Source organism: Myxine glutinosa, chromosome 5, assembly GCF_964187855.1.
Source record: "Myxine glutinosa chromosome 5, kmMyxGlut1.1, whole genome shotgun sequence".
In the NCBI taxonomy this organism is placed as follows: Eukaryota; Metazoa; Chordata; class Myxini; order Myxiniformes; family Myxinidae; genus Myxine; species Myxine glutinosa.
This window is the reverse complement of record NC_136265.1, coordinates 88,899,299-88,926,980: the sequence shown is the minus strand read 5'-3', so window position 1 is coordinate 88,926,980 and position 27,682 is coordinate 88,899,299. Positions and strand designations below refer to the sequence as shown.

General features: G+C 40.8%; 1 protein-coding gene across 4 annotated transcripts in view; it reads left to right on the top strand.

Annotated features, from left to right (window-relative positions):
- The window catches only part of LOC137427366 (uncharacterized), a 420,191-nt gene that overhangs the window by 169,846 nt on the left and 222,663 nt on the right, over positions 1–27,682 (top strand). The window contains exons 1-2 of one of the 4 annotated variants that reach the window (XM_078778331.1): positions 11,801–11,926; positions 13,746–13,940. The exons of 2 other annotated variants lie outside the window; for them this stretch is intronic. In XM_078778331.1, the coding sequence (XP_078634457.1) occupies positions 13,757–13,940 (184 nt within the window). In that variant the 5' untranslated portion in view covers positions 11,801–11,926; positions 13,746–13,756. Of the gene's footprint in view, positions 1–11,800; positions 11,927–13,029; positions 13,139–13,745; positions 13,941–27,682 lie in introns of those variants that run through there. One more of the 4 variants, XM_078778330.1, reaches the window with a different exon arrangement.

Below are 27,682 nucleotides of genomic sequence, written 5' to 3'. Positions count from 1 at the left end.
AAGAGAAGTTCTCGGCAGTAGCCCAGCTTGCATGCAAGCTGCAATATGCAGTCAGCCAGAGGCCTCCAGAGTAGGGCTTCATCTCCATATAAAATTTGACGGACGATATGAAGCCGGAAAACCATAATCCGGTTACGGATGTCAATGGGACCTTGTACACCTTCAGTAAGTGGTAAGTATGCCACGGCGGGTTGGAGCCAGTGTTTCCCACTCCAGAACAAAATCAACAATGCTCTTTTGGAGTGTGATAAGAAGGTTCCCAGGCATATCATCTCGTGGGCGTATCATATCTCGTGGGCATATCTCATCGGCATATCATCTTATGCCATAGCATTGAGGCGACGAGATTGTTGATGACGAGAGTTCTTCCATGGTAGGAAAGTTGAGAAAGAAGTCCTTTCCAACGGGCTAGTTTCGCCATTACCTTGTCCGGTAATCCGATCCAGTTCTGCTGCTCAAAGGTGTTGTCTCCTAGGAAAATACCGAGGTATTTGATGCCATTTTGCTGCCAGTTCACTCCTCCTGGCAGGACAATTGGTGTGCAAGCTCCAGGTCCTATCCAAAGGGCTTCACTCTTCTTCCAGTTCACCTGGCCTGAACAAGCCTGACAATATGTCTTTAATGCCTGAGCCACCGCAGTGACATCAGCATTTTTTTAAACCAAAATAAAAACATCATCTGCATTAGCACAGACTTTTAGCGGTGTGGTAAAATTGATCCAGTGAAGCCAGAAATGTGCGTATGTAATTGGAGCAGAAGAGGTTTGATGGCAAGAGAGTATAAATGTCCAGATAGCGGGCAACCTTGCCATACTCCCCGTTGCACAGCAATGGGGCTACACAATATATGAATGAATGATCGTTTTAAAGGCCATTTTCCCCGCTAGAGCGGGGGTTAGCCTTGCGGGCCCCATGACAATCATGGTTCCCTGTTTGAGGCAAAGTTTTTATGGCCAGATGCCCTTCCTGACGCCAACCCTTGGTCGCGCTCTTACGATGCACAGGGATACAGTGTACCTATTCTAAATCGGGGGTACACACCGTGATCATTCATCCCAGCAAGCTGGTACTCAATTTGCCGACCTCGGAAGGATGACAGGCTGAGTCAACCCCCCTGGCGTTAATTCAGCAATCAACCAGGATTCGAACCCAGGATCCTAGGATCCCAAGCCGGCACCCTAACCGCTATGCCAACACCAGGTTACACAATACTTGATTAATTTTAAGAACACTGTATATATTACAATACAAAAGCTTAACATACGAGATAAAAATAGGCCCAAAACCGAAATTCTCCAAAACTCTAAAAAGGTACATGTGGTCAATACAATCAAAGGCTTTTCCTTGGTCAATAAAAAAACAGACCAACATTCTAATTAAAATTGTTACAAAACCGAATGGTATCATGGATAAGAAAGACATTATTAAAAATAGTACGTCCAGGGATACAAAAGGATTGATGTTCTCCTATTAGTACATTCCTAAAAGGTTTCATTTGATTGGACAAGGCTTTGGTTAAAATTTTATAATCTGCACATAAAACAGAAATAGGAAGCCAAAACTCTGTAAGTTGAGTGTCTGCTTTCTTAGGAATTAAAGTGGTGACTGCTCTCCGGCAACTCCACAGCAGTTGTCCGTCCTCTAAACATTCATTCAAGACCTGCAGTAGGTGAGGTCCAATGGCGTCCCAAAAACGTTGGAAAAATTCGCTAGTCAGCCCATCCAGTCCAGGGGCTTTATCAGGTTCCAAGGCCTTCAAGGCAGCGGTGCGCTCAGGTAAACTAAGAGGATCCTCCAACTGCTGCTTCTGATCCTCCGCCAATGTTGGAAGGTTAGAAATAAGTTCAGATATTGCCTCCAGGATAATGTCGTGCCGCATAAACCGTTGCTTAAAATGTTTCCGGGCACTTTCCCTGATTCTGCCATCTTCATAAAGGAAGTTCCCCCCATCATGCAGCAAGCATGTAATCACTAACGAAGAGGCCCCCCTTTTAATGCTGAAGAAGAATTTGGTTGGAGCATCAAGGTCATGTATGTACCTCATCTTCAGGCGTAAGAAAGCATTTTGTGCTCGCCTTTCAGATATGGAATTCAGTAAGGCCGTTTTTCCATGAATTTGCTGCCTCATTTCCTGGTAGCTCACACTTGCGGTTCCCTGGAACTGTTCCTGCAATTCCGGGATTTCATCTTCAAGTAAGGTTGTGGTTTTTTTTCGTCTTGAACACCATACGCATGATATTTCTGGCTGATGTGTGGCATGAAAAGTCTGATGTGCGTTTTGGCATTATCCCACCATTGTCTGAGGTTTGGGAAATTCCCTTGGGAGGCAACCAGGATATTCCAAATTTCAGGAAAAAATTCCTTAAAGGTACTATCATCAAGTAAATTATTATTAAATTTCAAAAAAGCACTCTTGCATTTCGGGAAAGGGGCAGAAATTTTGAGAAATATTGCGTTGTGGTCCGAGAATCCTGATGGGCATATTTGGGATGACAGAACAAGGTGTTCAAGTGGAGGGTTAACATAAAACTTGTCCAAGTGAGCAAGTACAATATTATTCTGAATGCATCAACACCATGTGTATTGCCTGATTGATGGGTGCTGTAACTGCCATATATCTGTGAAATTCATTTGTTTAAGAATTTGGTGAGGGGGGTTGTGGAGGGCAGGATTGGGCTCTGCACTGTTCCTGTCTAGCTGGGGTTGGAGGGTGCAATTAAAATCTCCACCAATACAAACATGATTGTCTTGGTCTTTTAGGGCATTTTGGCTGTCGAGGGAAGTTAGGTGTGTCCCAAGGTCATTAAAAAATCTCGCCGAGCTACAGGCGTACTTGGGGCATAGATATTAAAAATAGTATAAAATTTTCCACAGTAGTGGTATTCTAAGGATGCTAGAGATCCCTTTTGTATTTCGTTAAATTTAAGCAATGAAGGGGAAAACGAAGGCCTAATAATTATTGCTACACCGCCTTTACGGGAGTCACTGTTACTAAAAAAGGAAAGGCCAGGGAAGAGCCTACGCCACTCTGCGACACAGCGGTCGTTGGCATGGGTCTCTTGTAAAAGGGAAATGTCAACTTTCTTCTGTAATAAAAAAATTCTTACTTGAACTTTACGGACAAGCTACATCCTTCGTTAATATTCAAGCTACAAATCGAGAAACTCATTACAACTACAAGGGGGAGTGACAACCATTCAATTTTTTGATAGGCGTTCATTCTTAGCTTTTTGTATACACTTCTTTAACCGGTGACGTTGGGAGGAATTGAAATTAAAATCATTGGGCCGTTTTATCATCAACCTAGTGGAATGTATAAAATCAGGTAGCTCCGGAAAAAGGTTCCTTTGACAATATTCCTTTTACGGAATGTGCCCTAAAGAAAACCTTTTTATCTCAGAGGGAGGGATTGGAGGGGTTCCTTCTTCTTTAAAACCACCACATTCACTAACTGAGTCATCTATATCAGATGACTCAGATGTTGTGTCACACTGGTTTTCATCATTTACTTCCTCACCATCATCACATCCCTCCACATTATCGGATGGGACATAGTCCATTGAGGGAGGGGGTGGGGAGGCAGGGGAATCAGCCATCTTCAGGGGGGGAGGGAAGTACTAATTTTTGCGGCTCAGCCATATCAGTTTCTGGGTCAGTCGGCAAGGGCAGGAATTCATCCACATCTATGTCCTCCAACACAGATTACAGAGAAACGATTTTCTGTGACGAGGGACAAATCTGGGGCAGGGGGGAGGGGCTGTCGGTTTTCAGTTGTGGGTTTTTGTTCCCCGTCGCACTGCGGAGCAAAAGGGGGACTATGGTTTTCCCCTCTGTCTGTGTGTGCGTCCGTCCATGCGTGCGGGCGTGCGTACATGCGTGCGTATGCGAAGGACCGAATTCTAATCTGGTGTGTGGGTGCAACCCACGTCAAAATCCAAGATGGCCGCCGCCATGTATGTCTGAACATTGTGAGCGGAATATCTTGAAAAATAAGTGAAGTACCAACTTCTAATCTGGTTGTCGTAAATGGTGGAAGTCTTCCCCAATCTCCTTCGAGTCACACCACCTATCAAACATCGTTTCCTTCATTCTCGCAAACTCCACATGGGTCTCACTCTCCCTCTTCCGGTTATTCCTACATTTTTGTCGGTAAGCTTCAGGGACCAATTCATAGGCTTTGAGAATGGCTTTCTTCATGATCTCATAATCTGCACATTGGTCAATCGATAAAACCGAATATATATCTTGAGCTTTACCCACCAGAACACTTTGTACTAACATAGTCAATTTGTTAGGGTTGTTAGGGTAACCATAACAAATTGATAACAGCAATGAAGATGTTGCTTTATCTACATGGCTTTACACAGTTCTTGGACATTTTTTGCTGTGAAATGTGAGTAGGGGGGAAATGAGGGGTCTGGGACACATTTAATTTAACATTGAAGTAAATGGGGAAAAAGAGAAAAACCTATTGACTCACACCCCCCTCTCTCATAAAATGACACCCCCTTTCTCTCAAAAAATTGCGCCCACTTTTTACGAAGCCAATTTACCAACTACGAAAACACATATAATTTAAAATTGAAGTCAATGGGGAAAGAGCTAAAAAAAACTTAATAACTCACTGGATTTTCAACCAGATTTCACCCTCTTTTGGGACAACCTATTTACAAATATTAAATCCTCAATAGACCTGACGACTACTCATAGGTTCGAGTTCGACTCATAGGTTTTCCCCTCATAGGTTCGAGGGGAAAATAATTTACTATAATCTCAAAATGTTATGTGGTTCAGGAGGGGGTCAGACAAGGGCATTAAGAGAAGTTTATCATTTCATATCAGCTCAACGGCGATACCTAAACAGAGAGTTAAATTCTAATCTAACATTTGTCAATATTCTAGATGGTGATTGTTCTTCTAAGATAATTAAATTTTTACCTAAAAATGAAACAAATATTCGTTGGGTCTTTGCATGAGTATAATGAAAAATGAGGGTAGTTAATAAGTTCAATGCAGGGAGAAAAAGGATGTAATTTTTCGAGACTGGCATGCCTGGGAAAGGTTTAAGGAAAGTGGGTGGGGCTTATTAAAAAGTGGGTGGGGCGTAGGAGGGAGAAAAGGGAGCGTAATTTAATGAGAGAAAAAGGTGTAATTTTTCAAGATAGGTGGTTTGAGTCAATAAGCTTCCATACTTTTCCCCATTGACTTCAATGTTAAATTTGAGGTGAGCTTGAACCTATGAGTAGTAGTTAGGTCTATTGAGGATTTAATATTTGTAAATAGGTTGTCCCAAAAGAGCATGAAATCTGGTTGAAAATCCAGTGAGTTATTAAGTTTTTAAGCTCTTTCCCCATTGACTTCAATTTAAAATTCTATGTGTTTTAGTAGTTGGTAAATTAGCTTCGTAAAAAGAGGGCGCAATTATTTTGAGAGAAAAGGGGGTGTCATTTTATGAGAGAGGGGGGGTGTGAGTCAATAAGTTTTTCCCTTTTCCCCCATTGACTTCAATGTTAAATTTAATGTGTCCCAGACCCCACATTTTCCCCCTCCTAATGTGTTCCCTGGTTGGAAGAGATTTTGCAAGGCACCCCAAACCGACAAATAAAATCCTGCATCAAAATTTTGACGACTGCTTTTGCATATGCATGATGACAGAGAAAAGCCTCAATCCATTTCGTGAACATATCAACGATCACTAGAACGAATTCATATCTACAACATTTCTCCATTTGGATGAAATCTAATTGTAAATGTACGAACGGGCCGAATGGTTTAGGGTGAGCTGCTTGCTCAGTCCTTTCCCCTTTCCCTGGATGATACTGTTGACAAACATGACAAGTAGCACAACACTGTTCCGCCACAGGTGTAAACCCAGGTGCACACCACTGTTTTGTGGCAGACAAACACATCCCTCCTTTGCTCGTATGTGCCACACCATGGGCTCGACGAGCAAGCCAAGGTAACAATTCACGTGGAACCACCACACGTCCATCACGAGAAACCCACAATTTGGACTCAACATCATATGTGCACCTCACGTTGACCCAGGTATCCTTTTCCTGGTTACCAATGACTGTTTGTATTGCACTTACATCCTCTAATGTTGGACTGCTTTGAGGAGTTGTCACAACCACCTTTACCATTACTCGGATTTGGTCGGAATTAGCTGCAATTCGTGCTGCTTCATCTGCTCTTGCATTTCCCCGTGAAATGTCATCTGTCTCCCTTGTATGGGCTTCACACTTAGTCACTGCAATGGCAGATGGCAAAAGGATGGCATCCAAAATATTAGCTACCAAATCCCCATTCTTAATTCGGCCTCCCGAAGATGACAAAAATCCTCTCTCCCTCATGAGGGCGCCAAAGTCATGCGCAACACTGTGCGTGTACCTGGTCAGTGAAAATAGCTACTTCCCTGTTTTCTGTTAGGCGACAAGCTCTTGTCAAAGCAACAATCTCTGCCTGTTGTGCAGAATAATTATTTGGCAATTTTCCACTTTCTAACGTCTCGGATCGGCACACACCGCATATCCTGTTCTTGATGAGCCGTCAATTGCCCGTGATGACGATACGTCCACGTACAGTATCAAATCCGCATTTGACGGTGGGACGTCCTTCAAATAAATGCGTGGTGTTAATGTATGTGCAACAATTTCAGCACAATCATGGGGGGTTACCATCTTCGGCCGTCGGCAACAAAGAGACTGGATCAAATGGTGGGCAACACTGGATAGTGAGGTTGGACGGTGCGAGTAGGACTAACTCGTATGTTTTTGCTCGTGACGCTGAAAGGTGTTGTGTTCCTGCTCTAAGGAGAACTGCTGCAACTGCGTGTGCAACACGTAGGATTAATGACTGTCCCAAGACTATCATAGTCATGGCCTCTACTGCGGATGAAGCTGCAGCTACCGCCTGTAAGCATTGTGGAAATCCTCGTGCTACGGGGTCCAATCTGGTGCTGTAGTAAGCCACTGGTCACATTTTTCTTCCATGCATCTGCGCCAGCACAGCCTGAGCAAATCCCTTAGTCTCATGCGAGTAAAGGAAGAATGGTTTGTCATAATTAGGCAATCGTAGAGCTGGCGCAGTTGCCATAGCAATTTTCAGTTCCTGGATTTGGGCTACCTGGAAAGCTAATGTTCAGCAGAGGGTGCGCTAACAACGCATAAATAATTGGTTTTCTCGATTATTCCCTCAGACTCTAAACGGTCCAATCCTTCCTCCTTCTCTGATTCCCAGCTTTGCCTTCATACCCTTGACTTGTCCTACTCCCATATTAAACAAATCCTTGTATTCCCTTATCAGGCTTGTCCTTGGCCCCCAGCATACTGCAACTGCTTGATTTCCGACCAGTTCAATCTCAGCTTCTCCAGCCAGTTCCTGCCAATCAAGCTCGGACCCGTTTTTGTTATGACTAGTCCCAAACTCCATTTCTGTCCCTGGAACACCACCTCTACATCGACTTGACTGAGTACTGGGACTTGCTCACCTGTAAACATTTTAATTATTTGATGACATGACAGCAGGGCAGGCTTCTGTGCGAGTGAGTCAAAAACTGTTTGGTTGATGACAAAGCATGACGCCCCCGTGTCAATCTCCATCGTAAAGTTCACACCTACAATGTTGAGTGTACACACATGGACTCTGGCACCCGGTGTATGGGAGATTACATTGTACTCCACCTCACTGCGTCCACCATGGCACCAACCCCCATTGGTGGTTGGTTATCATCGACCTCGCCCATGCCCGACAGCTCCAAGTGCTGCAACTGTGACTGCTGACGTGACGGCTTTGGCTTGCCCACCTGCATGACCGCTGGCTTTGTTATACAGCGTTGGGCAACGTGGCCCACTTTGTCACATTGGAAACACTTCTCGTTCCGAAATCAGAAGATTTCTGAAGCATGTTCTGCCTCCACACCTCCAGCAACCCATTCTTGCTCGAGCTGAATCAGACTCTTCCGTAAGCTTGCTCCTCCAGGACAGCATGTTGAGTCCTGCATCAACACTTGATTCAACGCCAATCCTCTCGCCACTTCACGAATCGCCGCCACTCCGCCTTTTGTCACCTCATGAGCCAAGGCTTTCTCGAAACTCGATAGGCTGCCCCAATCCTAGATCAGACTCCAACAATTTATTCTGCAGAGCCTCATTCCTCACCCCAAAGGTGAACTGGTCCAGCATAATTTCCTCCAACAGGGCTCCATACTCACAATGCTCACTCATTTCTCGAGGTTTCGTGAGGTGTGTGTGCACTTATAGCCTGTCCTGGCTGCTGCACGCCCCCTCAATTATGTGGCCTCAGAGAATAATGTTCCTTCATCCTCTTCACAATCTCCTCGTATGTTACCTCTCCAGGCTTGGAAGGTGACACCAACGATCGCATTACCTGGTATACTTCTGCTCCGACGGTAGACAGCAATACCTCCCTCTTTTTGTTCTCCTCTGTGATCTGGTTCGCCTCACAGAAGAATGAATGTCTCTCAATGCCGGCCTCCCACGACTCTCTCTCCGGCTGGAATTCGTCAATTTTCCATAACCCGCCATTTCAAGAATGTAGTTTTCCTCGTCGCCAATTATGTAATGTCCCCAGGATCCAGTATCACTCCTCGAAGTTCATTAACAAAGGTTTATTGTAAGCGAAAACCAAAGTCATTCATCAGGCAGCAACAACCACAGCAACCATCTCCATCCCAGGATTACCCACACAAAATTTCGTTGCGATCGGTTGAGCCGTTTTTGCGGTACCTGGGAACGGACGGACGGACCTTTGGTGAATTATAGTAAGATTGGACCACAGACCAGACACAGCTTAACTGCCTCATTCTCAGCAATGATACAAACCAACAGGGGGCACTGCATCATCGGCACAGCCTCATTCTCAGCAATGATACAAACCAACAGGGGGCACTGTATCATCGGCACAGCCTCATTCTCAGCAATGATACAAACCAGCAGGGGGAACTGCATCATCGACACAGCCTCATTCTCAGCAATGATACAAACCAACAGGGGGCACTGCATCATCGGCACAGCCACATTCTCAGCAATGATACAAACCAACAGGGGGCACTGCATCATCGGCACAGCCACATTCTCAGCAATGATACAAACCAACAGGGGGCACTGCATCATCGGCACAGCCACATTCTCAGCAATGATACAAACCAACAGGGGGCACTGCATCATCGGCACAGCCACATTCTCAGCAATGATACAAACCAACAGGGGGCACTGCATCATCGGCACAGCCACATTCTCAGCAATGATACAAACCAGCAGGGGGCACTGCATCATCGGCACAACCACATTCTCAGCAACGATACAAACCAGCAGGGGGCACTGCATTATCGGCACAGCCTCATTCTCAGCAATGATACAAACCAGCAGGGGGCACTGCATCATCGACACAACCACATTCTCAGCAATGATACAAACCAACAGGGGGAACTGCATCATCGGCACAACCACATTCTCAGCAACGATACAAACCAGCAGGGGGCACTGCATTATCGGCACAGCCTCATTCTCAGCAATGATACAAACCAGCAGGGGGCACTGCATCATCGACACAATCTCATTCTCAGCAATGATACAAACCAGCAGGGGGAACTGTATCATCGACACAGCCTCATTCTCAGCAATGATACAAACCAACAGGGGGCACTGCATCATCGACACAGCCTCATTCTCAGCAATGATACAAACCAACAGGGGGCACTGCATCATCGACACAGCCTCATTCTCAGCAATGATACAAACCAGCAGGGGAACTGCATCATCGACACAGCCTCATTCGCAGCAATGATACAAACCAACAGGGGGCACTGCATCATCGGCACAGCCTCATTCTCAGCAATGATACAAACCAGCAGGGGCACTGCATCATCGACACAACCACATTCTCAGCAATGATACCAACCAGCAGGGGGAACTGCATCATCGGCACAGCCTCATTCTCAGCAATGATACAAACCAGCAGGGGGCACTGCATCATCGACACAATCTCATTCTCAGCAATGATACCAACCAGCAGGGGGCACTGCATCATCGACACAACCACATTCTCAGCAATGATACCAACCAGCAGGGGGAACTGCATCAGCGGCACAGCCTCATTCTCAGCAATGATACAAACCAGCAGGGGCACTGCATCATCGACACAACCACATTCTCAGCAATGATACCAACCAGCAGGGGGCACTGCATCATCGACACAACCACATTCTCAGCAATGATACCAACCAGCAGGGGGCACTGCATCAGCGGCACAGCCTCATTCTCAGCAATGATACAAACCAGCAGGGGGCACTGCATCATCGGCACAGCCTCATTCTCAGCAATGATACAAACCAGCAGGGGGCACTGCATCATCGGCACATCCTCGCTCTCAGCAATGATACAAACCAACAGGGGGCACTGCATCATCGGCACAGCCTCATTCTCAGCAATGATACAAACCAACAGGGGGCAATGCATCATCGGCACATCCTCGCTCTCAGCAATGATACAAACCAACAGGGGGCACTGCATCATCGGCACAGCCTCATTCTCAGCAATGATACAAACCAGCAGGGGGCACTGCATCATCGGCACAGCCTCATTCTCAGCAATGATACAAACCAACAGGGGGCACTGCATCATCGGCACAGCCTCATTCTCAGCAATGATACAAACCAACAGGGGGCACTGCATCATCGGCACAGCCTCATTCTCAGCAATGATACAAACCAGCAGGGGGCACTGCGTCATCGGCACAGCCACATTCTCAGCAATGACACAAACCAACAGGGGGAACTGCATCATCGGCACAGCCTCATTCACAGCAATGATGCAAACCAGCTGGGGGGCACTGCATCATCGACACAACCACATTCTCAGCAATGATACCAACCAGCAGGGGGAACTGCATCATCGGCACAGCCTCATTCTCAGCAATGATACAAACCAGCAGGGGGCACTGCATCATCGACACATCCTCGCTCTCAGCAATGATACAAACCAACAAGGGGCACTGCATCATCGGCACAGCCTCATTCTCAGCAATGATACAAACCAACAGGGGGCACTGCATCATCGGCACAGCCTCATTCTCAGCAATGATACAAACCAACAGGGGGCACTGCATCATCGGCACAGCCTCATTCTCAGCAATGATACAAACCAACAGGGGGCACTGCATCATCGGCACAGCCTCATTCTCAGCAATGATACAAACCAACAGGGGGCACTGCATCATCGGCACAGCCTCATTCACAGCAATGATACAAACCAACAGGGGGCACTGCATCATCGGCACAGCCTCATTCTCAGCAATGATACAAACCAACAGGGGGCACTGCATCATCGGCACAACCACAATCTCAGCAATGATACAAACCAACAGGGGGCACTGCATCATCGGCACAACCACAATCTCAGTAATGATACAAACCAACAGGGGGCACTGCATCATCGGCACAGCCTCATTCTCAGCAATGATACAAACCAGCAATCACAGGCTACACCGATGACCCAACAACAACTAAACACAAGTCAACACTCAACAACAACCACATGTCCACAATCTTCGGAAGGTTCTCAACCATCAAGTGACGCTCCGTCACCATTGGTGTTTAACCGAATTTCAAGCTTCGAAATCAATCTTCTCTCTAAGTCTTCAAGACACCTCGAGGAAGGTGTATCCTCTAGCTTGGCATGTCAAACCTCCTTTTTTCCTCCTCGTTTTTATTCAGGGTTTAATATTTTTGTGAATAAAACTTTTAAACTGGAAAGAACGAGGTTAATATGCGATGGGATGAGATAACGATCGAGAGTATTCGATAGAAGTAGAAGTAACATGGAATGTAAAAGAGAAGAAGAGTCTGCGTGGATGAAGCGTGGGTCTGGTTCACTGGAAATGAGCAGCGACAGAAACTTTTATACAAAGTGAGTCGTGACCGCGAGTAGAGGGAGAGTTGTGGAGATTTCGGGTTTTAAACATCTTCGTGAGTCGAGGAAGAGTTGTGGAGATTTCGGGTTTTAAACATATTTCTGAGTAGAGGAAGAGTTGTGGAGATTTCGGGTTTTAAACATATTTCTGAGTGGAGGAAGAGTTGTGGAGATTTGGGGTTTTAAACATCTTCGTGAGTCGAGGAAGAGTTGTGGAGATTTCGGGTTTTAAACATATTTCTGAGTGGAGGAAGAGTTGTGGAGATTTGGGGTTTTAAACATCTTTGTGAGTCGAGGAAGAGTTGTGGAGATTTCGGGTTTTAAACATATTTCTGAGTGGAGGAAGAGTTGTGGAGATTTGGGGTTTTAAACATCTTCGTGAGTCGAGGAAGAGTTGTGGAGATTTCGGGTTTTAAACATCTTGAGTGGAGGAAGAGTTGTGGAGATTTTGGGTTTTAAACATCTTTGTGAGGAGCATTGTAGCTCATGGTATAGGCGGTGCTGTGCACACAGTGGGCTTTTCAATGTTTCCATGGATAACCTTCTTTTATGATACACATATCGTACTAAAATAGGCAATTTAGTGTCTGTCTGACTGTCTCACGATTTTGTCCGCGATACATTTGGTTGTTCCTCATCCAATCTCAACCAAAGAGTCACATGATGGAGGTTGTAGCTAATTAATTTGCCCCCCTCCCCAAAGGGGGTTTGTCTCTGCCAATGGGATTGGGTGTCGAGGTCCATGTCGAGTTCGGATAGATTTATTGTGGTGTTTTTTCCAGGTCTAAACAAATCACAAACTGGTCAAACACTTGAAATATTTCCTTCAATCCTGACAAATCTTTCTCTCTCTCTATCTGAAAGTACCGTCTGGCAACCTCTTCCTCCTCACATTTTGAATTTTGGGAATTGCCGATTGTTCTTCCTCTTTCCTGTGTAAATCCGCTCATTGTATTTCCAAAGAAACTTCACTTTCCTTGTGTTCAAACTATCTAATGATACAAATGCTCTTCTTTGAAACCTGTAATACAGGTGGTTCAGTCCTACTTCCCAGTGTGATGAACATGAACTGAATTCCCACGGACATGTTCCAGAGGAATGTTGTTGTTCCATCCGATTTTATGAAAAGTGGTTTCTTATTTATGACCTGAAAGTTATTGATGTGGGGAAACTGTCTGCATATCAGCACACCTGTGGCATGGATTACCTGTGAGCACAAGTACTCCTTCATACACATCCCCTGTGCTTGTGTTTGAGGCCTTCTCACCATTGAATGTCTTCATCATAAAATTGCTGAACAGGCCCAGATTTTATATCAATATCTGAACTTTTTAATGTTTTATATGCGGCCAAATCAACATTCACATCAACATGTAATATATGTCCACCCGTATCACATTTTCAGTAATCACTTATCACGTGATACATTTTTAGCCCGTGCGTGCACCGTGCACTTCGTGCTTTGACCAATGAAATCCAGCACGACATGCACGAGCTGACACCCCACTCTGTTATTAAATAATGCCCACCGGTGCAGTGTTGATTTAAGAGATAACTTATTTGGGGAAAGTTAATATTCATTCATACATCATTAAATGATGTATTTGCAGAACATCCCGCATCCGGGCAATATTTTTTATGGTTACAGGGTGTGCCTAACTTATGTGTGGTGAAAGTTTAAAGTTCTGTAACTGATTGAATCAGAAGATAAGGCCTCAAGTGCATATGTTCTTCATGTATTTCCACTTTGTCAGATCAAGGTACTCAGAGTGGACTAAACGTGAGGAAGAGTGGTATGTTTCCCTCCTCTCTGAAGGTTCACCCACCATGAACGCTCAAGTTGGCTGTGAGAAGGATTCCTGTCATGTGCTGCCGGAATCGGAACAGCCGACAGTGCTCGTGTGTGGAATGAAGGTTGAGGAGCCGCAAGGATTTCCCGAGGTTCTGCAGATAAAAATAGAGGATGTGAACTCCTTTGGTCTCGAGGAGGAGCAATGTGACAAGCCGAATGGTGAGTTGTGTGATTGACATCACTTCTGATAAGATCTGTGTTTGTTTCGTGCGCTTTGTTTTGTATACTTGATAGAGGCTCCTGAAAGACCTGGAGCAGAAGGGAAGGGAATAAAATGGAAAGATGAAGGGGAGGGGACATGGACATATGGGGGTGAACAAGCTGCACAAAAGTTGAAAGAAACACAGGAACAAGAGGAAGGGAAAAGTGTGGATGATGAAACCAATCAACGAACAAACGAAAAGAGGTGAGGTGAGATAAAGAGTGATGTGAAAAGAGGTGAAAGAGGAAGAGAAAAGGTGTGAAAGATGAAGAGGTGAGGTGAGAGGGGGTGGGGGGGGGGGGGGTGGAAATCACAATGACCTGGAAAAAGGGAATGCTTTGGAATGGGGTCACTTGGGGTGGAAAAGATCAGGGTTGGATGGAGGATGATCTGAGACTGTGATGAACAGCTGTCTTAAAGATTTCGAGGGAAGAATGAGATGGAGGAGAATGTGGAAGTTGTTTCCACAAGTGGTTTAAAAAAGTAGAATGAAACAGTGAAGGTGAACGGTTTTCGTGTATTTTGGGAGTTTCACCAAAAGGGGGTTGCTGGTGGATGTGTTCCCTGCAGAAACCTTGGGGAAGGCGGTAGCGGAATGGTGCAATGCATGGACAGAACAGACCAGAAGGGAGACAGGATAAGAAAGAGACACCACTCACCTGTCTGTGTAGTGAATGTGATAGGCCCAGCCAGGGGCGTTGATCGCTGTTGAAATGTCGGAAAGACATTTTCTGGGAAAATTATTTTGAAGTACCGATGAAGAAGATGATAATGTTTTTTTGTCATTTTCATGAATTTGATATAATCTAATAAATAGTGGCCAATTTGAAATGTGATATCAAATTTAAAATTGAATTGACGATATATCACGAAGTCAGAAGCCTTCCTATGTAGGAATGACGCACAATTCCTCAAAAAAGAAAATCTTCCAAGATACAAACTTGTAAACCTACGATGCCAATCCAATCCGTCGTCTGTGGAGGATTTCACATCAAATAACACTCATTAACCCTTTGTGTGCTGCATCTTGTTTTTATTTTCAAATTTTTCCTTTGAAAAACTATATTTTTGTTTTTGGTTTCATCTTGTGATACATTTCGAGTTTATAGTTACATTTTTTAGTTACTACATTTTTTCATCTTGTGGTAAATCTGCGAAAGCAGCACACAAGTGTTAAACATTTGGGCAGCATCGCTGAACTACAAAATTGATAGAACAAAAATAGCCCATTTGTAATTATTCTTTTCAGATAATAACTGAAAATTGAGTGAAGCTCCTTACTTTGTTAAACACGAATCTACTGCATTTTACAGTGGGAAGGTCCATGGCACCTCAAAAATTTTCATATCTGGAAAAGTAGGCGTAACGTCATAAGTAGATGATAAATGTTGTTCCTGGGACAGCCCCAAATCTCCATTCACTTACATGTAAATTTTCCTCTCACCATCACTTTTCTTCATTTCCCCTTAACACCTCTATTCCTGCCCCCCTTGGTCTTATGGGCCTTTTACTCTTACTATCAATGATCATTGTTGTTTAGTAGACCACTGAAACAATGATCCTACAAATATTGGTTTATGTGTAGGAAATAATTTAATTCTCCTCCAACTCTCTTCACCATCTAATATATTATTAAAGAAGAGGTTTGAGTTTGGTTCTTTTTCAAGATATTTTTACTGAGCTAAGATAAAATGGTAAACCTCACTCAATGTTCTTGTTTGACCTCCTCCTCTCCCACACACCATTTTAAAATTAAAGTATATATTTTCCTGATAACCATCAAAGTTTTCCGTCCACTCAAAAATATTTCCATCTTTTTCACCCAACTCACCAGTATTTAAATTAATTCTCTTATTTGTTTTGTGAACTTTTTTACCAGTTGCCTTTTCAATAAGTCTTATTTGATATTTTTCACAATCATTATGTTTTCCATTTATATACCAAGGTTGATTACACCTCCACTCTTAAGTCTGGTTGATACTTGGTTCTATCATTTGTATAATAGTAAAAAAAGGCGGCGGTAGGCCGTTAAAATCCCTAACCCCCTTTTTAGCTTATCACTTATATATATCTTATCACTTATATATATATCTTATCACTTATATCTTATCACTTATATATATCTTATCACTTATTTATCTTATCACTTATATAACCATAAGGGAAACTATCAATTCCATTTTCTAAAATAAACCTCTTATCATCAAAAGCCCCCAATGCTTTCTTATTCACCTCTTCTGAATATAATTTATGTTTATAACTTCTTATTCCATTAATCTTTCTAAACTCTTCTTTCTTTGTTGTTAAACAGTTATAATAATCCTTAAAGTTTATTGTTTCTTTAATAACATTTTTCTTTACACCTTTTAACTTCTTATCAGTCTTTTCAACGTTATTCACAATGTATTTATAAGCATAAGCCTTGGACCTCAATCCCACAAATTCACTCATAACATTTCCTCCCAATTCATCCTTGAACTTTCCAATCACCTTTTTATTTTTAGAAGAGAACAACTCACTCTCTGGACTGTAATTACTAGTATCATAGATATTAATGTCCTTTTTCATGTCTGAATAAACATCATCAGTATTAATTTTCAAAATAAAACTATCTGTATCCATATAAAGTAGATTAACATCATTTTGATATTTCTTCCTCAAGTTATTATAAAAGTAATCATACATTAATGACTTTGATAAATCAAGAATTGATGTTCCAATATAAATAGGTTTGTCCATTTCAATACTCTCTTTAACCAAATGGATCGCACAAAAGTTCTCAGTAAAGACCTCGGCTCTTATAAAACTCGGTCTATTAATTAAATTTGATGCTTGTTCCCAAGATGTTGATAGTCTGATATTTTGTCTTTTCCTCACGTTCTCCATGGTCTTATCAAAGACCGCATTATTCATCAATTTATAAAAGTCTTTCTCAAAATCTGTTTTTGACTCTGTTCTTCTTTGTGTATTAAAATCAATGTACTCCTTTAGCCAATGACTTTGATTGAACTTTAGAACCCTATGGATCTTCTCTACTCTTAGACCTTTTGATAAATATTGTCGCAAATTTCTTTGGTGTGGAACATAATTTTTCTTGTTATATAATGTAGTAAGTAATTTTTCTGCTGATTCACCTATATCAAACGATCGTTGATAATCACTCAACCATTCTTTTTTGGACTTACTTTCTCACAAGCAAATGGAAGATCTTTATGTTTGATATAAAGTTCTTCAGGATATTTTAAATCGACCTCAAAATAATAACCAACCTTTGAATCATCCAATTCTTTTTGTGTAGAGATACATACTGTACATCTTCTAAAACCTTTTTGTAGTCTTTTTCCTTTACCCATCTAAGTTTTCCATAAGGAAGAGCCTGAGACATTGCCCAGCCATACAGGTTGTTCGCGTCATAGTACATCAAGTAAGAACTCTTTTTCGTTGAATCATAATTCGGAAGATATTTGTTATTTGCTTTTGCGTATCTACTCGAGCAGACTTGTGAAATTCCTCCTCTCTTTGCCTTTTCAATCATCAAAAGCATATCAACATCGGTTATCAAATCCAAACTTGTTTTGTCATTTTCTACATCGCACTCCAGGCCAATCCAGGTGCTGTGTAGTAGTGAGCAGGATCCAATCCATATCCAGTGCGACAAACAGATCTAAAGGCTTCAAATACATCGGCCAATAAAAGCACATCAGTTTTGAGATACAAATCGTGATGCTCGCCAAGATTCTTGATGTTATATTTTTCCCAAACATTTTGTGAGTGTCCATAATCTTTATCAGATATATGACTGTTGTTTAATTTGTTATATAAATTTTCTTTTGAAGGAAGTTTTGTTTCATTGAATCTCTCAAATGAGTCCATCTAGTCATAGGGGTAAATTCCCTTTTGTGTTAGAAAATCTTTATCTAAAAAATACTCTGAAAGACATGGAAACTCTTTTAGATTTTGAACCAAGTTAGCCAATGGACTTGCCATGAATTTAAATGTATCAAGAAATCTGATATGAGTAATAGGAGATGTGTGAATTGTTTTTGTGAATGAATTGTATTTCTGATCCGTGTTAGGAATTGCTGAAATGTGTCCAGATGTCTTTGAAAGTTTATTAATAAATAGATGCGTATCATAATGAGCGTTGTTATGAAGAAAGACAGGAATGAAAGAGGGGAGTTTATAATTAATATTACAACTTTGATGAGCCGGACCTCTATATTTACCAGTGAGATAACAATGATCTCTAACCTTTAGACCTTCACCAATTTTTTCCTCACAAATATGACAAACATTGTTTTTTCTAAATTCCCTTTTCTGTTCACTCGTCAAGGACATTGGTTTATTGGTTTCTCTCATTATCTTGGTTAATCAGACACAGTCTTTTTCTAGTCGTTTCACAAACTCCTCTGGGGTATTTGAGCCTCTATACTCCTCTAACTTGTTATATTTATCACCAACGGATGATTTGATATAATAACAAAAACCGCAAGGAGTATGTTTTTGATATTTATTTGTGTATGATTCTTTTGGATCTGGAGAAGCAGTATCTATTTTTTCTAGAATACTTTCAAAATCAGCATATATAACAAATGGATGTTTGATCTTTTTCTTTTCATCTTTGAATGTGATCTTTGAGCCTTCTTTAGGCATATTGATTACCGTTGATTTATGTTCACCACAATAATTTGAATGTTTATCTAATCTTTCTTGTGTATGGAAGAAGTTAAGACAACGCAAACAAATATATATTTTATTTGTTCTTTTACATACTTGTGGTTTTATTAATTTAGCAATATCTTTGATGTATGTATAATGTGAATTTTCCTCTGAATTAAAATATAGAAGATTAATATGAGTTTGTTTACAATTGTCAGAAAGCTTTAAAACCTGAATGTTGTTTGTTTCTGTTAGACCATAAACATTAACTGATAAATTATTCATCTTTTCAAATTTAGGAATATCATTTAAAGCCATCGGAAACTTAAGATCTTTCGTATTTAATGTATTCTCATATTTTTTATAACTAGGGCATTGCCCGTACTATATCTATATCTAAAATTATATCCCCCCCCTCTATTTACATGAAATGGTTTGGTCCAAAGCGAACGGCTTCCGGAGTTTGGTAAAGAAATCGCCATCGCGTGCACAAACGCGCAGGAAAGCGAATGAATCGCAAATTCGTTTTTATTAGTTTTAAAACATAGTTTAACGCCAACATAGTTTGCAAACGTGAAATAAATGAATACGCTCTCAAATGTGCCATCCGAGGCAGAGTGTGTCCGCCACGTTCGGCACACGCGATAGTTCGCTGCTCTCTGATTGGTTGAATCGTTTTTTGGACATAGCTCGGTAAGTAATTGTCCGATTAATATGAAACCTTGAAAAGGCACATCCTCGGGTCCCCAGCAATATACCTGGCAAGTTAAAAGTATATCGGACCCGTGGTTGTCGAGAAACAGCGGTCACAGACAAACAGACGTACAGACGTACAGACGTACAAACGTACAAACGTACAGAGATTACTGGAATTATAGATAGATGAGATACTCTTTCATCATGAAAATGTGGAGGATGTAAGTGTGCTAGAATAGACCAGAGAAAACATTTATTGTCTTGATTTTTGATATTGATAACTGCTTTTCTATTTTTGATAACACTGGGTAAATCAATGTAAGGGTAAGGGTGCCCGGAGGGCGTGAATGGTGTTGGTGTCCTGTTTTCTGAGGAGTTTGTAGACAGTGTGGTGAGTGTGACTAGAGTGAGTGATAGGTTGATGATGGTGAAAATGATGATTGGAAAGCTCTTGGTGAACGTCATCTCGGGATATGCTCCGCAGGTTGGTCGAAGCGATGAAGAGAAGGACAAGTTCTGGTGTGCGATAGAGAAGCTGATGGAAAACGTGAAAGATGGGGAAGTTGTTGTGGTGGGAGGAGACCTGAATGGACATGTGGGAAGGAGTATGGATGGTTTTGAGGGAGTTCATGGGGGTTACGGATATGGTGTGAGAAATGGAGAAGGTGAAAGGATTTTGGAGTTTGCTGATGGAGCTGATTTGTTGATTTGTAATACTCAGTTCCAGAAAGAGGACAATAAGCTTGTTACATACACGTCAGGTGGGTCGACGACAACCGTTGACTACCTGATGGTGCGTCGGCGAGATAGGGGGCACCTGCGGGACACAAAGGTGATCCCGGGGGAGGAGGCTGTTTCACAGCACCACTTGGTTGTCTGCGACATAAGGGTGAAAGGTGCGAGGAGAGCTCGGCGGGTGAAGTACCAACCGAGAATGAAGGTGTGGAGGTTGAAAGAGGTGACAGTAAGGGAGGCATTGAAAGAGAGGCTGAGTAGGTTAGAGGATGATGTGGTTGAGCTTGAAAGTGGTTGGATGTCAGTGAAAGCTAGTCTGTTGGGAGCCGTTGGTGAGGTATGTGGATGGACAAAAGGACCACCAAGGCACTCGGAAACATGGTGGTGGGATGTTGAGGTTGGAGGGAGGATTGACGAGAAGAGGAAGAAGTTCAAAGAGTGGCAGAAGGCGAAGGGTACGGGAGCAGAAACAGCAGAGCATGAAAGTTATAAGGCAGCCAGGAAGGCTGCAAAGAAAGAGGTAGCAAAGGCGCAGGAGGCATGTAGGAAAATGTTCGGAGAACGCTTGGATTCGGAAGAGGGTCAGAAAGCAGTATTCAGGATTGCAAAGCAGTTAGCGAAAGAGAGGTGTGATGTGATGGGGGTGAGTTGCTTGAAGGATGAAGTGGGACAAATCGTTGTCGACCCAGATGGAATTAAAGGAAGATGGAAAAGATATATGGAAATGCTCTTGAATACAGAGAATGAATGGGATGGCAACATGGAGAGTAACCCAGTTTTAGGACCGGCAGAGAAGATAACTGAGAAGGAAGTTGAGGAAGCGATAAAAGCAATGAAGAGTGGAAAAGCAGGAGGGCCGACGGGAGTTGTGGGAGATATGTTGAAGGCAGCAGGAAGTTGGGGTGTGAAGAGAATGACAGAGATCTGTAATCTGGTGGTGAAAGAAGGCCGCATTCCAGTGGATTGGGAACCGAGTACCCTCGTCCCTCTATACAAGGGGAAAGGTGACCCTCTGGAGTGTGGCTCGTACCGAGCGATAAAGTTATTGGAGCATGGAATGAAGGTATTGGAAAGGGTGTTGGAGAGGAGGATAAGGAAGAAAGTGAAGATCGACGAAATGCAGTTTGGATTTATGCCAGGAAGAGGAATGACAGATGCACTTTTCATTGTGAGGCAGTTGCAGGAGAAGTACATGGATAAGAGGAAGAAGTTGTTTTTTGGGTTTGTTGATCTGGAGAAAGCATTCGATAGGGTTCCACGCAAAGTATTGACATGGGCATTGAGGAAGTTAGGAGTGGAGGAATGGTTGATCAGAGTAGTGATGGCAATGTACAAAAGAGCACGCACAGCTGTAAGGACGAAGGACGGGAACAGTGGTGAGTTTGAGGTGAAGGTGGGAGTGCATCAGGGGTCGGTACTAAGTCCACTACTATTTGTAGCTGTGATGGAGGTGCTGGCTCAGACCGTAAAGGAGGGTTTACCGTGGGAGTTGTTGTATGCAGATGATCTGGTGTTGATTGCGGAAAGTATGGATGGACTGAAGGAAAAGATGAACAAGTGGAAGGAATGTATGGAGACAAAAGGTCTGAAGGTGAATATCGGAAAGACAAAGGTGATGGCAAGTGGTAAAGCATGTGGTGAGGTGGAAAGAACTGGGAAGTGGCCGTGTGCTGTGTGCAGGAAGGGTGTCGGAGTGAACTCCATTCAATGTACAATGTGCGCTGAGTGGGTTCATCAAAAATGTAGTGGTCTGAGAGGGTCATTAACCAGTGTGGCAGCTACATTCAAATGTAAGGTGTGCACAGAGGGAGCTGCAGATGGAGGAAATGTTGAGTTGGATCTTGGAGACGGCATGAAGCTGGAAGGTGTGAAAACATTTTGCTACCTCGGAGACATGCTGAATGGAGAAGGTGGATCAGAGTCAGCAACGGTTGCTCGAGTGAGATGTGCATGGAAGAAGTTTCGGGAACTGAGTGGCGTGCTGATGAGGAGGAGAGTGTCGCCGAAGCTGAAGGGAAAGGTGTATGCTGCATGTGTGAGAAGTGTTATGATTTATGGGAGCGAGACATGGGTAATGAACGTAGAGCAGCAACGAAGGCTGGAAAGGGTGGAAATGCGAATGGTTCGATGGATGTGCGGAGTATCGTTGAGAGAGAGGAAGACAAATGATGAATTGCGAAAGATGATGGGAATATTGCCTGTGGTTGATGCTGTGAAGAGGAACAGGTTGAGATGGTTTGGTCATGTATTGAGGAAGGATGAAAGTGACTGGTTGAGAAGAGTGATGGAAGTTCATGTAGAAGGAAGTAGAGGACGGGGAAGACCGAGAAAGACTTGGCTAAAGATGGTGGAAGAAGAAATGCGGGCAAGGGGATTAACAAGGAGAGATGCAGAAAATAGGGCAAAATGGAGAAGATTGTCATGGGGACCGCAAGGCTAACCCCCGCTCTAGCAGGGAACATGGCCTTAAAATGCATGTTGTTGTGTTGTTGTTGTTGGGTAAATCAATGTAAGAAGAAGCTTTTAGAGGATCTGATTTAAGAATATGAATGTCTATGTAAATAATTTTTCCTTTATTGAAGCCACTTCCTACGATTGAATTATCCACATCTTGCTCTTGTTTAATAAGTTCATCATAGACTCCTGATGTTTTAAAATATTGATATGAAGATATAAAGTGTGGCTCAGTTCTCATGTATGGTGTATCTATAACTCCTTCGTCCTTTGTCATTTCTAATTTTACTCCCACATAAAATTTAAGTGGTTTCATTTCTTTTAGTGTTTTTTCAATCAACGTTTGAACAGCAGGTTTAACTATTTCTACAGCATCAACTATAGACTCTGGTTCAGGAGGTTTGAAGTTAAAGACTCTTATTTTAATATGTCCTTTGAATGCGCCATCAGAGTTTTTAGTTGTGATAAAATTTGATAAATGTAGATTTGTTTTAAGATGTATTTCGAAGCCTTTCTTGAGGATATTTTAATGACAGACAGAACAGTGTTTTGTTTCCTTCTGAATAGGAGCTAGTAGGTGAAGTAGATTAAATGTGTGTTTGTTAGTTTTAAGGTGTATTTTGTATTGTTTATATTCTTGTTCACAAACGTCGCAATACGTTGCTTTGATCATACTAGGGCATGCCCGTACTATATATATATCTAAAAGTATATCCCCCCCCCTCTATTTACATGAAATGGTTTGGTCCAAAGCGAACGGCTTGCGAGTACGGTGACAATCCCCCCCCTCTATTTACATGAAATGGTTTGGTCCAAAGCGAACGGCTTGCGAGTACGGTGACAATCCCCCCCCCCTCTATTTACATGAAATGGTTTGGTCCAAAGCTAACGGCTTGCGGAGTTTGGTAAAGAAATCGCCATAGCGTGCACAAATGCGCAGGAAAGCGAAAGAATCGCAAATTAGTTTTAATTAGTTTTAAAACATAGTTTAACGCCCGAGCGAGTTTAACGCAATCGCAAATCGCATCGCAAAGCGAAAGAATCGCAAATTAGTTTTAATTAGTTTTAAAACATAGTTTAACGCCAACATAGCGCCAACATAGTTTGCCGACGGGAAATAAATGAATACGCTCTCAAATGTGCCATCCGAGGCAGAGTCTGTTCGCCACGTTCGGCACACGTGATAGCTCGCTGCTCTCTGATTGGTTGAATCGTTTTTTGGACATAGCTCGGTAACTACTTCTGCGATTAATTTAAAACCTTGAAAAGGCACATCCTCGGGTCCCCAGCAATATACCTGGCAAGTTTCAAGTATATCGGACCGGTAGTTGTCGAGAAACAGCGGTCACAGACAAACATACATACAAACATACAAACATACAAACATACACACAGAGATTGCTGGAATTATAGATAGATTTATATAGCAAAATTATACTTCAAGTAAAACACCTTTTTAGAGGCTTTTTTAAAGATGAAACTGTGCTTAAAGTAAAACACTTATAGAAGAAAGTGCCTTTTTACAGCCTTTTTATATATGAAACTATACTTAAACTATAACACTTTTTCACTCAGAATTATCTGAGTCATAACTATCACATGAATACTCAGAATCATACTCAGAGTCATCAATAAAGCTACTCTCATAACTATCATTTGAGCACAAACTATTAGCATCATAACTATCATCTGAGTTCAATGAAATACTATCATCACCATCGTCCGAGTTCAATGAAATACTATCATCACTATCGTCCGAGTTCAATAAAATAGTAAAATCTTCACTGCTGTAATGACTCATATTTAATTAGCAGGAAAAATATTCCCATCAATATCTATATACTTTCTTTCATTAACAGATTCAATCTCGACATTTTTAATATCAAAAGTTATCTTTAAATAATCTATAACTATCATAGAACGAAATGACATTTCACCAGAAATATTAACATCATTCATTTTACTTAGATCTTCACCCTTTGGATTATTAAAGTAAATACAAATTTCTCCACGAGTATTGTTGATGGTCTTATCATTCTTTTTCAAAGTATCGAGATCGATCACTTTTTCAAGCTTTGAATAAATTGGCAGGAGTAGAGGAGAAACTTTTGTTAGATTTACTTTAATGGATGTCTTTCCAGGTATAGTTAGAGCTCTTCCTTTCAATGAAATAGAGGGGCTCATGTTATTTTCCATAACTGGTTTTACCCAAAAAATTCCATATTTATCTTTGTTCAATTTAACATCTTTGACATATTTTTCTATATCTTCCACCGAAGTAGAGATTGATTGAAATTTGTCTTTTGTGCTTTGAAACATTGTATTTATTAATGAATAAACTTGCGTTTAGTTTAAGTAAAAATTTACCACATAAATATGATAAGTTCTGAAGGATATTTAGAATTTCCAGACTCTCCATATGATAAATTAGAGAATTGTCCGGCTTGTGATAGAATAGGGCTTAATAATGAGGGTTCATATAAACAATGTATTTTCTGTGATTTAATTTTAATTAATGATAATAAAAAAAATATATATATATAACTCTTTTAAATTACAACCAAAAATGAATTACTTTACAAGATTAATAAGAGAGATGAATGTTAAGTATTGTGATGATAATACAACATTTCTTTCAAGGGAAGAGACTATTTGTATTGAGGAAATGTATAAGGGTTTAATGATATTTATTATTCAAAATAATTTTAATGGAAATGTTAATACAAGATACTATATAAATAAAATAATGAATTATTTTTAAATTAAACCCGAACTCAGGATAAAATATAGAGTTTCTAAAATAGCTCCAAAAAAGTTAGATGACTTGTTTTCCAAATATATAAATGAATGATTTTTTACCCGTTTGGGAAAATAAGATAAAATTTAATAACCATAAAAACATTCCAAATTCATTGAGATGTCTAATAGTTGGTTCAAGCGGATGTGGAAAAACCTGTTTACTTTTAAAGATGCTCCTTGGTCCTAATTTTTTAGATTATGATAATTTAATAATTTTTACAAAGTCAAGTTTTCAACCCGAGTATCAACTACTCTCACAGGGTTTTAATGCGGGTCTTAAAAAGAAAGACATTGTCGGTTTATTTAAACTTCAAAACAAACTAAATGATTATAATATTGAAGATATAATACAATTATTTTGTGATACACAGAAATCAAAATCGAAACCAAAACCCATAACTTGTATTCTCAGTGATAATACGGATGATATACCTTCACCTCAAGATTTAGATAAATCAAAAAAGAACCTCGTCATCTTTGATGATTGTGTTAATGAGAGAAACCAAACAGTAATGGATAGCTACTATACAAGAGGGAGACATTCTTCTTGTAATTGTATTTATCTCAGTCAGTCATATTTTCAACTCCCTCGGCGCTCAATAAGAAACAATGCTAATACTTTTATTTTATTTAAATTAAATTCAATAGATGTAAATAATTTTTGGAGAGATAATTGCTCTACGTTATGTAGTAAAAAAGAATTTGAAAATTATATGAAACACACGATTGAAAAATATAAATATATTGTTGTGAAACAAGATGAGATACTAACTGATATTTTACACACATAAATGACAACAATTATTATTAATCTTGTGGGTAAATCTGCTTCAGGAAAGAACTTTCATAAATCTAAACTCTTGAATAGTAAAAATGAAAAGATTGCAAGTTTAAAAAAAAAACACCCGATGATTCGTTTTGTAGGTACTACGACCAGAGCAATGCGACCAGGAGAAGTAGAAGGGAAAGATTATTACTACATTTCAATGGAGGAACATATGCGATTGAGGAACAAAGATCAAATATTTGAGGAGGTCTCTCTTGGTTCTACAAAATATTCACATTGTAAGAGTGAGTTAAATAAAGTAAAATCTAATGGTCTTGGGATTTTAGAAACTAATCCTGAAGGAATGAGACAAATTATTAAACATTTGTGTGGTGATGGAGTTAAGATTTTATCATTCGGTTTTGATATCGATGAGGAGACAACGCAAACGTATGAAAAGCAGAGATACAAGTATTAGTGAAGAAGAAATAACAACTCGTATTAATACCAATAAAGAATTTGATGAAATATTTAAAGAAAAGGATATATTTCAACACATTTACTATAATGACGAAGAAAAGGAAAATTTTCCCATTAACCTTTACAATTCATTAAATGATATTTTTCAATAAATAAATACAGAAGATTAATACTGAAGAAAGGGCAAGAAAGTTTAAAGAACATCAAGAGTTGGTTTCAAAAGTTGTAAAGCAACAGGAAGAGATAAAGAAGAAACGGAGACAGAAACTAACTGGTGAAGAAGCCTTTGAAAGAAAACAAGAGAAATTTTTAAAACCACTTTTAAAAACTCAACAAACGATTTCACCTACAGTTCCCACGGTAGAATTTACTCCGAAAAAACTTCAAATGCTCAAAGATTTTAGTCAAATGACAGAGCAAGAACTTGGAGAATTAGAATATGATGATGAAGGCTTATTTCGGAAACTGGAGGAGGTAAATCAGCCCCCTAATTATGTTGTGGAAGCTCTACAAAACAATGAATATTCAGCGGATTCAAAAACCAGAGCTGGTCTCATTCCAACAGAAGAACCAGCACAGTTCTATCTTGTGAAAGAAAAGTTATTGATATTTAATGACAAATTGGTGTTCTTAAGTTCTGCTCAACCAAATGTTCAATTAACTCCAAGATTAATGTTTCTTCTAACAAACTCCGGATTCAGCGGTTCAAAATATTTTGATGAACCACTTGATATGGAAAGAGAGGAAGATAGAGAGTATATTGAGTTGCTAAATGCACTTGATTATGGAGTTTCTGTTGCTGGTAAAAGGAAGAAGAATGAGAAGGAGAAACATATTATTGATGCTTTAAGTAAGCTTGGTTCAGGTGTTAGTTTTCTTCCAAATGACCCATCACAATTAGTTAATAGGCTATTATTGTTGTTAGGTAGTAAGAAGGCTGGAAACAACAATTGTTTTAATGAATCCTCAGCCATTTTAGATCAGTTGATGATTATGAAAATAATTAATAAATGTCAATACAAAGATATTTTATTAGATATTAAATAAGATGAGAAGCACAATTCTTAGTTTTAATTTCACAACGAGTGATTACACAGCTTCATTCCCTTA